Here is a 14,359-nt window from a genome sequence, read left to right on the forward strand (position 1 = left end):
CATGGTGTAGAGACCAGCATGGTGTAGGGGCCAGCATGGTGTAGAGACCAGCATGGTGTAGGGACCAGCATGGTGTAGGGGCCAGCATGGTGTAGAGACCAGTATGGTGTAGGGGCCAGCATGGTGTAGAGACCAGCATGGTGTAGGGACCAGCATGGTGTAGGGACCAGCATGGTGTAGGGACCAGCATGGTGTAGGGGCCAGCATGGTGTAGGGACCAGCATGGTGTAGAGACCAGCATGGTGTAGAGACCAGCATGGTGTAGGGACCAGCATGGTGTAGGGACCAGCATGGTGTAGGGGCCAGCATGGTGTAGAGACCAGCATGGTGTAGGGGCCAGCATGGTGTAGGGACCAGCATGGTGTAGGGGCCAGCATGGTGTAGGGACCAGCATGATGTAGGGGCCAGCATGGTGTAAAGACCAGCATGGTGTAGGGACAAGCATGGTGTAGGGACCAGCATGGTGTAGGGACCAGGATGGTGTAGAGACCAGCATGGTGTAGGGACCAGCATGGTGTAGAGACCAGCATGGTGTAGAGACTAGCATGGTGTAGCATGGTGTAGGGACCAGCATGGTGTAGAGACCAGCATGGTGTAGCATGGTGTAGGGACCAGCATGGTGTAGAGACCAGCATGGTGTAGGGACCAGCATGGTGTAGGGACCAGCATGGTGTAGAGACCAGCATGGTGTAGTGACCAGCATGGTGTAGAGACCAGCATGGTGTAGAGACCAGCATGGTGTAGGGACCAGCATGGTGTAGAGACCAGCATGGTGTAGAGACCAGCATGGTGTAGGGACCAGCATGGTGTAGAGACCAGCATGGTGTAGAGGCCAGCATGGTGTAGCATGGTGTAGAGACCAGCATGGTGTAGCATGGTGTAGAGACCAGCATGGTGTAGGGACCAGCATGGTGTAGGGAACAGCATGGTGTAGAGACCAGCATGGTGTAGAGACCAGCAAGGCTTAGGGACCAGCATGGTGTAGAGACCAGCATGGTGTAGAGACCAGCATGGTGTAGAGACCAGCATGGTGTAGGGACCAGCATGGTGTAGGGACCAGCATGGTGTAGGGGCCAGCATGGTGTAGAGACCAGCATGGTGTAGGGACCAGCATGGTGTAGGGACCAGCATGGTGTAGAGACCAGCATGGTGTAGGGACCAGCATGGTGTAGAGACCAGCATGGTGTAGGGACCAGCATGGTGTAGAGACCAGCATGGTGTAGGGACCAGCATGGTGTAGGGACCAGCATGGTGTAGAGACCAGCATGGTGTAGAGACCAGCATGGTGTAGGGACCAGCATGGTGTAGGGACCAGCATGGTGTAGAGACCAGCATGGTGTAGGCACCAGCAAGACGTAGGAACGAGCATGTCGTAACAATGTAGAAATGTGCATTTGGTAATACAGTTTCGTATTACACCCATCAAATGACCATTATTACAACATACACAGCTGGGTTTGCTTTATTGTGTATCCAAATGTCCCTCTGTGTGTGTGTGTGTGTGTGTGTGTGTGTGTGTGTGTGTGTGTGTGTGTGTGTGTGTGTGTGTGTGTGTGTGTGTGTGTGTGTGTGTGTGTACCAGGCTGCTAGAGGAGGGCAACGTAGAGGCAGCAGAGGAACAGAAACAGAACATAGAACAGCAGCAGAGAGACAGACGCAGAGTCCTGGAGGAAAACACCATGACACATCAACCCACATTCTTCAGGTGAACTCCTAGAGCTGGATACAGGGATCTTTTTTTTTACTATACAGTATATACAGTATTTCTTTTTACAAATGCGCAATTGTATAAACCGATCTATAACGACACATAACTCTGCGATGCTAGAAACAAGTGGTAGACTACCAGAGGAAGACACTGATTGATGCACATGGGGTTATCTTTGCTTGGGAAGTAATCTGATACAACGTGCGATTCGGTTGCTATCAATTGATCTATTCACTTTGGGCCCGATTCCGACTTTGGAAATTACACGTTTCTTACGCACACCTTTCCTACGCACTTCTCAGTACTTGGTATTGCCTTACGAAGGTGCGTAATGGGCTTTGCATGTGTGCCCCCCCCTCCCGCGCGCATGCGCTGAATAAATGTAATCCCATTTACTGGCCAACAGATTTTCTCGTGGAGTTGTCTGTGAGTAAGTTGATATGTTGAAATGTTTCAGTTTGCTGCCATATGACTGGTTTCACATTTGTCTCCAGTGATTATAATGTCAAATAGATCTGAAACAAGTGTAATTTCTATTTACAATCCCCTCATCCGAACTGACTACTCATTTACCAAGCTCTAATCAATAGCTCTGATCAAGTACTCGTTTACCTAGCTCTAAATCAATAGCTCTGATCAAGTACTCGTTTACCTAGCTCTAAATCAATAGCTCTTATCAAGTACTCGTTTACCTAGCTCTAAATCAATAGCTCTTATCAAGTACTCGTTTACCTAGCTCTAAATCAATAGCTCTGATCAAGTACTCGTTTACCAAGCTCTAAATCAATAGCTCTTATCAAGTACTCGTTTACCAAGCTCTAATCAATAGCTCTTATCAAGTACTCGTTTACCTAGCTCTAAATCAATAGCTCTTATCAAGTACTCGTTTACCTAGCTCTAAATCAATAGCTCTGATCAAGTACTCGTTTACCTAGCTCTAAATCAATAGCTCTGATCAAGTACTCGTTTACCTAGCTCTAATCAAGTACTCGTTTACCTAGCTCTAAATCAATAGCTCTTATCAAGTACTCGTTTACCTATCTCTAATCAATAGCTCTTATCAAGTACTCGTTTACCAAGCTCTAATCAATAGCTCTTATCAAGTACTCGTTTACCTAGCTCTAAATCAATAGCTCTGATCAAGTACTCGTTTACCTAGCTCTAAATCAATAGCTCTGATCAAGTACTCGTTTACCTAGCTCTAAATCAATAGCTCTGATCAAGTACTCGTTTACCTAGCTCTAAATCAATAGCTCTGATCAAGTACTCGTTTACTTAGCTCTAAATCAATAGCTCTGATCAAGTTGTAAATTACAGTGCATGGAGAATGGTTCTTTTTTGATTGGAAAACAAAAGTAATCTGATGCTTTTTCCACTTGGAATCGGTAGGTTTGCTAGACCTTATTCATAGTTTCCTAGCACGTAAAAGTTGTTAGAATCCGCCGTATCTGTAGACACACCTCCACCACACCTTCATGTATTCAATCTCCACCCTAAACCAATAGCAGGTGAACATCACGCTATTCTCATGCTTTAGATCAAGTTCAGATAATTACGTTCCATTTACTCACGTTTAACTCAGGTGGGAATCGGGCCCTTTCTGTAAAAGAGAATACGTACAATTAAATTGAGGGTTGAAATAAATTATAATAATAAAACGTATTTGGTAGCGGAATAACATTGGGTCTAGACTTTATTTTTCTTATAAAGGGGGCCCTTGGGAAAAAATGTTGGCAGCCCTGTTCTAATACATCTCCACAGCTAAACTCAACCTGCATTTATTCCCACTGGGTTTATTAAAGCAATAAGGCAGGAGAGAGTGTGGTATATGGCCAATATACCACGGCTATGGGCTGTTCTTATGCACGACGCAACGCGCCTGGATACAGCCCTTAGACGTGGTATATTGGCCTTATACCACAATCCCCCGAGGTGCCTTATTGCTATTATAAACTGGTAACAAATGTAATTACAACAGTAAAAATAATTGTTTTGTCATACCCGTGTTATACGGTCTCATTTACCACGGCTTTCAGCCAATCAGCATTCAGGGCTCGGACCACCCAGTTTATAACACAATACGGATGTACCTATATAGATGTACATGTACCACAACAGACACACCAGACATGTAACATGTCCATGGGAACATTAGGTTACTCCATGTTCAGTAGCTGGTTCTCAGTTTCCATTCAATTCTGATGGCGAGTTTGTGAGTGTTGAAGGCATAGTTCAAAAACAGTCTAATTTTAGTATTTTGCTCATTAGTCAACTGTTAATACAATCCACAAAAATGTAAGCAGTCAAGTTTTCAAGATAGAGCACTTATAATAAAAAGCAAAAACGTGAGGAGGCTGATGAGGCTGATGAGGCTGATGATAATGATGAGGCTGTGTTTTGCATCATGATCTTTTTGTTGTTGATTCTTTTTAGAAGGTATTTCATTATTCAGTTCAGGTAAAGAATATGTCTTTCTGTTGTCCACAGGAAATCAAAGGATGACACCTGGGTTAGCAACAACACTTACTGGGACCTGAGGAGCGATCCAGGCTTTGCCCACCTGGACTGTCCAGTGTTGTGGTGACCTGAGGAGGGAACCAGACTATCACCACCTGGACTGTCCAGTGTTGTGGTGACCTGAGGAGGGAACCAGACTATCACCACCTGGACTGTCCAGTGTTGTGGTGACCTGAGGAGGGAACCAGACTATCACCACCTGGACTGTCCAGTGTTGTGGTGACCTGAGGAGGAAACCAGACTATCACCACCTGGACTGTCCTGTGTTGTGGTGACCTGAGGAGGGAACCAGACTATCACCACCTGGACTGTCCAGTGTTGTGGGGACCTGAGGAGGGAACCAGACTATCACCACCTGGACTGTCCTGTGTTGTGGTGACCTGAGGAGGAAACCAGACTATCACCACCTGGACTGTCCAGTGTTGTGGTGACCTGAGGAGGAAACCAGACTATCACCACCTGGACTGTCCTGTGTTGTGGGGACCTGAGGAGGAAACCAGACTATCACCACCTGGACTGTCCTGTGTTGTGGTGACCTGAGGAGGGAACCAGACTATCACCACCTGGACTGTCCTGTGTTGTGGGGACCTGAGGAGGAAACCAGACTATCACCACCTGGACTGTCCAGTGTTGTGGTGACCTGAGGAGGGAACCAGACTATCACCACCTGGACTGTCCAGTGTTGTGGTGACCTGAGGAGGAAACCAGACTATCACCACCTGGACTGTCCTGTGTTGTGGTGACCTGAGGAGGGAACCAGACTATCACCACCTGGACTGTCCAGTGTTGTGGGGACCTGAGGAGGGAACCAGACTATCACCACCTGGACTGTCCTGTGTTGTGGTGACCTGAGGAGGAAACCAGACTATCACCACCTGGACTGTCCAGTGTTGTGGTGACCTGAGGAGGAAACCAGACTATCACCACCTGGACTGTCCTGTGTTGTGGTGACCTGTGGATGGAACCAGACTATCACCACCTGGACTGTCCAGTGTTGTGGTGACCTGAGGAGGGAACCAGACTATCACCACCTGGACTGTCCAGTGTTGTGGTGACCTTAGTGTGACTTCTGTGGCCACTGGTCACACACCTGGGTCATGTTTATTAGGCACAGGACTGAAACAGGGAGGGACTACCTGAGCTTGTCCAATAAGAAACGCTTGTGCGTTCATAAGGCACCAAACGGAAGAAAACAGACTGCAACGGAGGGAACTACCTGAACTTCCAGTCCAATAAGAAACTTAATTTTTTGTTTTCAGTTACGGTGTGCACTTATGAACACGACCATGCTTGGACTTCCTGTCTGTACTGTGACCCAGGCTGGCTCTGGGGGCTGGAGTCCTGCTGCTCTGTCCGTCTCATTGGTTACGCCTCAAATGGCACCCTATTCCCTACATAGTGCACTGCTTTTGACCAGAGCCCTATGGGCCCAAGTAGTGCATCATACGCTAAAGGGAATAGGGTGCCATTTGGGACTTACCCTCTTGCACATGTCCATCTACTGTCCATCATTCACCTGTCCATCTACTATCCATCATTCACATGTCCATCTACTATCCATCATTCACATGTCCATCTACTGTCCATCATTCACATGTCCATCTACTATCCATCATTCACCTGTCCATCTACTGTCCATCATTCACCTGTCCATCTACTATCCATCATTCACCTGTCCATCTACTATCCATCATTCACATGTCCATCTACTGTCCATCATTCACATGTCCATCTACTGTCCATCATTCACATGTCCATCTACTATCCATCATTCACATGTCCATCTACTGTCCATCATTCACCTGTCCATCTACTGTCCATCATTCACATGTCCATCTACTATCCATCATTCACCTGTCCATCTACTGTCCATCATTCACATGTCCATCTACTGTCCATCATTCACATGTCCATCTACTGTCCATCATTCACATGTCCATCTACTGTCCATCATTCACATGTCCATCTACTATTCATCAATCACGTCCATCTACTATCCATCATTCACCTGTCCATCTACTGTCCATCATTCACATGTCCATCTACTATCCATCATTCACCTGTCCATCTACTATCCATCATTCACCTGTCCATCTACTGTCCATCATTCACATGTCCATCTACTATCCATCATTCACATGTCCATCTACTGTCCATCATTCACATGTCCATCTACTGTCCATCATTCACATGTCCATCTACTATCCATCATTCACCTGTCCATCTACTATCCATCATTCACATGTCCATCTACTATCCATCATTCACATATCCATCTGCTGTCCATCATTTACCTGTCCATGTACTATCCATTATCCCCCCCACGCATGTTGCTGGTTTATAATTCATTGTTGTTTTCATTTTTTCATTTGAGAGTTTATCCAGTTTATTGCCTTAATAGACAACATTTATCCGAGTAGTGTATTAATGTAGCGTCTTTATATAGCATACCCTTCGAATGCAGGGACTATTATGCAAAAATTGTGTCCTGTTTTTCCACCTGTAGTGTCTCATCGTGCAGAATAGAACACATAAGAAATACTGTATACTTCAACAAGGTACTAAAGAATGAATTACTAGCCTTGTTGGTTCTGCAAAGACTGTAAAATAATCCTTCCCTTTTTGTATTGCCGCTCCTCGCTAACTTAGCTACTAGTCTACATTAGCACAGCTGTTGACTGTACAACACTGTCTTAACACATGCGGTTTTCTACCTCTGAGATGAGATTCCATGGTACTTGTAACACCATTGAGAAGGTGTACATGTCAAATATTTATTCTGCACCTGTCTAATGCCTTACTGGGTGAACTATATTGCATTTTACTCTAATTTCTGTTTATAAACAAACTGAAATGTTTCAGAAGGGCACGTGTGTTTGTGTGAGGAGGAATTCTTTAAAGAATGAAGTATGTTTTTGAAGTTTCATTCTAAAATGCTATATATCCATTTTCAGAAATGTTGGTGATTTAGCTTTTATTGTTTAAAGGTCATGAACAGTCAAAATCATGTTTTTCATGAAATTGGATGATATTTGAAGGAAACCAGATTAAAGTATTGATGACCAAAGTATGAAAAATGACCGTTGCTTCTATATTGATCAAGTTTGATCATAAAGTTACTGGCCCCTCCCCCATGTCAAACACTGGTAACATTGTATTCTCTTACCTAATTTACATAAGTATTCAGACCCTTGGCTATGAGACACGAAATTGAGCTCAGTTGCATCCTGTATCCTGTTTACATTGATCATCCTTGAGATCTTTCTACAACTGGTAAGTTCAATTGATTGGACATGATTTGGAAAGGCACATGCCTGTCTATATAAGATCCCACAGTTGACAGTGCATGTCAGAGCAAAAACCAAGCCTTGAGGTCGAAGGAATTGTCAGGATTGTGTCGAGGCACAGATCTGGGGAAGGGTACCAAAACATTTCTGCAGCATTGAATTTCCCCAAGAACACAGTGACCTTCATCATTCTTAAATGGAAGAAGTTTGGAACCACCAAGACTTCCTAGAGATGGCAACCCGGCCAAACTGAGCAATCAGAGGAGAAGGGCCTTGGTCAGGGAGGTGACCAAGGACCCGATGGTCACTCTGACAGAGCTCCAGAGTTCCTATGTGGAGATGGGAGAACTTCCAGAAGGACAAACATCTCTGCAGCACTCCACCAATCAGGCCTTTATGGTAGAATGGCCAGAGGGAAGCCACTCCTTAGTAAAAGGCACATGACAGCCCGCTTGGAGTTTGCCAAAACGCACCTAAAGGACTCTGACCATGAGAAACAAGATTCTCTGGTCTGATGAAACCAAGATTGAACTCTTTGGCCTGAATGCCAAGTGTCACGTCTGGAGGAAACCTGGCACCATCCCTACAGTGAAGCATGGTGGTGGCAGCATCATGCTGTGGGGATGTTTTTAAGCGGCAGGGACTGGGAGACTAGTCAGGATCGAGGGAAAGATGAACGGAGCAAAGTACAGAGAGATCCTTGATGAAAACCTGCTCCAGAGCACTCAGGACCTCAGACTGGGGAGAAGGTTCACCTTCCAACAGGACCACGAGAGTAAGCACACAGCCAAGACAACGCAGGTGTGGCTTCGGGACAAGAACCCGGACTTGAACCCGATCGATCATCTCTGGAGAAACCTGAAAATAGCTGTGCAGCGACGCTCCCCATCCAACCTGACAGAGCTTGAGAGGATCTACAGACAAGAATGGGAGAAACAAATAATCATGTTTTGTTGCAAAACGCTATATACCTCAGTCTCAGAGGAAAAGTAGTAACGCTAGGTTTTACACAGTCAAATGTGACAAATAACTACATTTTTAATAGAGAACTGTACAAATGTTATATTTTTTAAAAGATTTAAAAATTCAATAAAATAATATGAGATACACTACATGACCAAAAGTATGTGGACACCTGCTCGTCGAACATCTCATTCCACAAAAGCATTAGTGAGGTCGGGCACTATTGTTGGCCAATTACTGTAGGCCTGGCTTGCAGTCGGCGTTCCAATTCATCCCAAAGGTGTTCGATGGAGTTGAGGTCAGGGCTCTGGGCAGGCCAGTCGAGTTCTTCCACACCGATCTCAACAAACCATTTGCTGAAACAGGAAAGGGCCTTCCCTAAACTGTTGCCACAAAGTTGGAAGCACAGAATTGTCTAGGATGTCATTATATACTGTAGCATTAAGATTTCCCTTCACTGGAACTAAGGGGCCTAGCCCGAACCATGAAAAACAGCCCCAGACCATTATTCCTCCTCCACCAAACTTTACAGTTGGCACTATGCATTGGGGCAAGTAGCGTTCTCCTGGCATCCCATGAACCCAGATTCGTCCATCAGACTGCCAGATGGTGAAGCGTGATTCAACACTCCAGAGAACGCTTTTCCACTGCTCCATAGTCCAATGGCGGCGAGCTTTACACCACTCCAGCCGACACTTGGTATTACACATGTTGATCTTAGGCTTGTGTGCGGCTGCTCGGCCATGAAAACCCATTTCATGAAGCTCCCGACGAACAGTTCTTGTGTCCACATACTTTTGTGTATATAGTGTATGTATGTAAAGTATTTACATTTGACATCTTATCCAGAGTGGCTTACAGTTAATGCATTCAACTTAATAAGATCGCTAGGTGAGACAACCACATATCACAGTCAAATATACAGGATACAAACATCCCTTTCCAGCTAAACAATGGATATATACAGAATAGCGTTTAGCAACAAGAAAATATATACATATAAAGTCTATGAATAAAAAATCTGAGAACAGTAATATTTTACACACACATGAAGGAACCCATAAGCAATCATTTCTGATTATAAAAGACACGTGAATAATTGGTGGATAGAGTGTTTTGGAATGATACACAGTATATACAGTACCAGTAAAAAGTTTGGACACAGCTACTCAATCAAGAGTTTTTCATTATTTTTGCAATTTTTTACATTGTAAATAATAGTGAAACTATGAAATAACACATAGGGAATCATGTAGTAACCGAAAAAGTGTTAAACAAATCAAAATACATTTTATATTTTATATTTTTCAAAATAGCCACCCTTTGCCTTGATGACAGCTTTGCACACTCTTGGTATTCTCTCTATCAGCTTCATTAGGAATGCTTTTCCAACAGTCTTGAAGGAGTTCCCACATATGCTGAGCACTTGTTTGCTGCTTTTCCTCCACTCTGCGGTCCGACTCATCCCAAACCATATGGGTTGAGGTCAGGTAATTGTGGAGGCCAGGTCATCTGATGAAGCACTCCATCACTCTCCTTGGTCAAATAGCCCTTACACTGCCTGGAGGTGTATTTTGGGTCATTGTCCTGTTGAAAAACAAATGATAGTGCCACTAAGCGTAAACCAGATGGCATGGCGTATAGCTGGTAAAAATGCTGTGGTAGCCATGCTGGTGTGCCTTGAATTCTAAATAAATCACAGACAGTGTCACCAGTAAAGCATCCCCACACCATCACACCTCCATTCTTCACGGGGGAACAACACATGCGGAGATCATGCGTTCACCTACTCTGTGTCTCACAAAGACACGGCGGTTGTAATCAAAAATCTCACATTTGGACTCATCAGACCAAAGGACAGATTTCCACCTGTCAAATATCCATTGCTTGTGTTTCTTGGCCCAAGCAAGTCTCTTCTTCTTATTGGTGTCCTTTAGTAGTGGTTTCTTTGCAGCAATTCGACCATGAAGGCCTGATTCACACTGTCTCCTCTGAACAGTTGATGTTGAGATGTGTCTGTTACTTGAACTCTGAGGCATTTATTTGGGCTGTAATCTGAGGTGCAGTTAACTCTAATGCACTTATCCTCTGCAGCAGAGGTAACTCTGAGTCTTCCTTTCCTGTGGCGGTCTTCATGACAGCCAATTTGTGGAGTGGTTGAAAAACAAGTTTTAATGACTCCAACCTAAGTGTATGTCGGAAGTTTACATAAACTTAGGTTGGAGTCATTAAAACTTGTTTTTCAACTACTCCACAAATTTCTTGTTAACAAACTATAGTTTTGGCAAGTCGGTTAGGACATCAATTTTTATTCACATGTAATTATTATTTCACATATAATTCACTGTATCACAATTCCAGGTGGTCAGAAGTTTACATACACTAAGTTGACTGTGCCTTTAAACAGCATGGAACATTTCAGAAAATGATGTCATGGTTTTAGAAGCTTCTGATAGGCTAATTGACATAATTTGAGTCAATTGGAGATGTACCTGTGGATGTATTTCAAGGCCTACCTTCAAACTCAGTGCCTCTGTTTGACATCATGGGAAAATCAAAAGAAATCAGCCAAGATCTCAGAAAAAAATTGTAGACCTCCACAAGTCTGGTTCATCCTTGGGAGAAATTTCCAAAGGCCTGAAGGTACCACCTTCATCTGTATAAACAATAGTGTGCAAATAGAAACCCCATGGGACCACGCAGCCATCATACCGCTCAGGAAGGAGACGCGTTCTGTCTCCTAGAGATGAACGTACTTTTGTGCGAAAAGTGCAAATCAATCCCAGAACAACAGCAAAGGACCTTGTGAAGATGCTGGAGGAAACAGGTACAAAGTATCTATATCCACAGTAAAACGAGTCCTATATCGACATAACCTGAAAAGCCGCTCAGCAAGGAAGAAGCCACTGCTCCAAAACTGCCATAAAAAAGCCAGACTACGGTTTGAAACTGCACATGGGGACAAAGATTGTACTTTTTGGAGAAATGTCCTCTGGTCTGATGAAACAAAAATAGAACTGTTTGGCCATAATGACCATCGTTATGTTTGGAGGAAAAAGGGGGATGCTTGCAAGCCGAAGAACACCATTTCAACCGTGAAGCACGGGGGAGGCAGCATCATGTTGTGGGGGTGCTTTGCTGCAGGAGGGACTGGTGCACTTCACAAAATAGATGGCATCATGAGGTTGGAAAATTATGTGGATATATTGAAGCAACATCTCAAGACATTTTTTACATTTTACATTTTAGTCATTTAGCAGACACTCTTATCCAGAGCGACTTACAGTAGTGAATGCATACATTTCATATATGTTATTTATTTTTTATTTTTTTTATTAATTCCTGTACTGGTCCCCCGTGGGAAGACATCAGTCAGGAAGTTAAAGCTTGGTCGCAAATAGGTCTTCCAAATGGACATTGGCCCCAAGCATTCTTGTTGTCGAAAAATAGCTTAAGGACAACAAAGTCAAGGTATTGGAGTGGCCATCACAAAGCCCTGACCTCAATTCTATAGAAAATGTATGGGCAAAACTGAAAAAGTGTGTGCAAGCAAGGAGGCCTACAAACCTGACTCAGTTACACCAGCTGTCAGGGTGGCCAAAATTCACCCAACTTATTGTGGGAAGCTTGTGGAGGGCAACCTGAAACGTTTGACCCAAGTTAAACAATTTAAAGGTGTCGTGTCTTTGGGGTACCATTAAACTGAAGACATGTTTATCAATTAACTCCCTGTAATTATTATCACGCGATTAAACTGATTAATCGTTTAATTGTAATTAACTAGGAGATCGGGGCACCAAGGAAAATATTCAGATTACAAAGTTATAATTTTCCTAATATAACTTTCCTATATTATAACATTATATATTGTATTCTATTATAGTATAGGCCGATTATCTTCTGGTTTAAATGGTGTATTTTACCTCGCGTCCAGTCTCATTCCAAACGTCGTAAATTGTTGTATCTGCACGAATCCAGCCTTTACTAAAGTCATCCATACATCAATTGTCTTAAAATCATTTATTTACTAAACTAAGTAATTCACAGAAAGCATACAAACAGTAATTATCGTCACAAAGAACTGGTAGAGTAATGTGCCCTAGTGGGCTAAACAGGCATAGCTGGTGTCTTGTTAAACAAAGGGTCATAAAAGGTCAGCTGAGGAGGCACACAGAGTTCATTAATATTAACAATTGATATGCTAATCCTTTGCACATGAACGCTCACTCATTCGGGAACAATTGCAATCAATATATATTTACGCTCAGTGTGTCGTCGGGATCCTTGTTGGAGAGTCGTTCTGTTGGAGAGTTCTCTCTCTCGGTTAGAATGGATCTTTCAAAGCAACATTCATTAATGTTGTCATAGAATGGATGTTTCGTTGGTCTTCGCGTTCAATGATATAATTTACTTAGCTGCAGACTAATAATTAATATCAAAGACTTGTTCTTATTCTGTCGGTCTCGATAGTCTAAAAGTTTAACCATGTGGTATAGTTAACTTTCAGTAGAGGAATTGGGGGTCAAACCTTGGCTCTCTCTTCTGAGGTAAGCTGGTCTCAAGAAAGTAAATCAGGGTGGGGTTTTATAGTGAACATAGAACAGGCTTGTCACATGACGCCTGGTCCTGTCTGTGTCCCTGGGGGCGTGCCGATGACTGAGTTAAGCTTGGTACAGAAATACAATTCTATCACATTAACATCAGTACATAGCATCTCAATGTATTACAAATAGCTTTATCCTTATTAATACATTTTATACCACCATTTGGATGCAAGTCCCATAGCTGAGGCTATTATATAAACAGTTTTATGGTAATATGGCTATATTGTCTCTTCTGAGTATCACAAAATTGTTCCAAGCGGACCAGTTCGTAGCTGGATTCTTCACCAATCTTATATACCTTCTCCAGAACATAAATGTCGTTCGGTTCCCCAATTCTGTGAGTTGGAAGAATTTCCTGTGTCTTTCTATGTGGCAGGAGATTCTTTCTATGTGGCAGGAGATTCTCCTCTTAGAATTTTACCACCCCTTCACACAGGGCCTGGATGGGGGGAGGTAGGTTGGGGGATGGTGCAAGGGGGAGGGGGTCAACTGTCCTCCCTGTACTCAAAGAGGGCAACGTCATGACAAAGGCAATGTTAACAAATACTAATTGAGTGTATGTAAACTTCTGACCCACTGGGAATGTGATGAAAGAAATTAAAGCTGAAATAAATCATTCTCTCTACTATTATTCTGACATTTCACATTCTTAGTGGTGATCCTAACTGACCTAAAACATGGCATTTGTACTAGGATTAAAAGTCAGGAATTGTGAAAAACTGAGTTTAAATGTATTTGGCTAAGGAGTATGTAAACTTCCGACTTCAACTGTAACTGGCTTGTATGTTAGATGCCCCATGAGATCTAATTAAATATCATAGTGGTGACATTTTTGTGAAGTCTGTTATTATTATTAAGAAGGTGTCATTTGAGAGAGTAAACTGGCACAATCTCTACTTGGACCTTCCAGCTACTTGGACCTCCAGCACAATCTCTACTTGGACCTTCCAGCTACTTGGACCTCCAGCACAATCTTTACTTGGACCTTCCAGCTACTTGGACCTCCAGCACACTCTCTACTTGCACCTTCCAGCTACTTGGTCCTCCAGCACACTCTCTACTTGGACCTTCCAGCTACTTGGTCCTCCAACACACTCTCTACTTGGACCTTCCAGCTACTTGGTCCTCCAACACACTCTCTACTTGCACCTTCCAGCTACTTGGACCTACAGCCCACTCTCCACTTGGACCTTCCAGCTAAGCACCTTCGCCATATGTACACTCATGTACTTGTACAAACTAAACTGTGCTATGTTGAATTACATGTAAGAACTACTCCC

The 14,359-nt window shown here is 43.5% G+C and overlaps 1 protein-coding gene across 1 annotated transcript in view; it reads left to right on the plus strand.

The window, feature by feature from the left end:
* The window catches only part of LOC115187656 (oxysterol-binding protein-related protein 3-like), a gene marked incomplete at its 5' end in the record, with an annotated part of 35,506 nt that extends 28,214 nt beyond the window's left edge, over positions 1-7,292 (plus strand). Inside the window, 2 exons of the mRNA XM_029746624.1 lie at positions 1,583-1,705; positions 4,196-7,292. Coding sequence (XP_029602484.1) covers positions 1,583-1,705; positions 4,196-4,292 — 220 coding nt within the window. The remainder of the gene's footprint in view (positions 1-1,582; positions 1,706-4,195) is intronic.
* Positions 7,293-14,359: the final 7,067 nt, after the last annotated feature.

Source organism: Salmo trutta, unplaced genomic scaffold (genome assembly GCF_901001165.1).
Source record: "Salmo trutta unplaced genomic scaffold, fSalTru1.1, whole genome shotgun sequence".
Lineage (NCBI taxonomy): Eukaryota > Metazoa > Chordata > Actinopteri > Salmoniformes > Salmonidae > Salmo > Salmo trutta.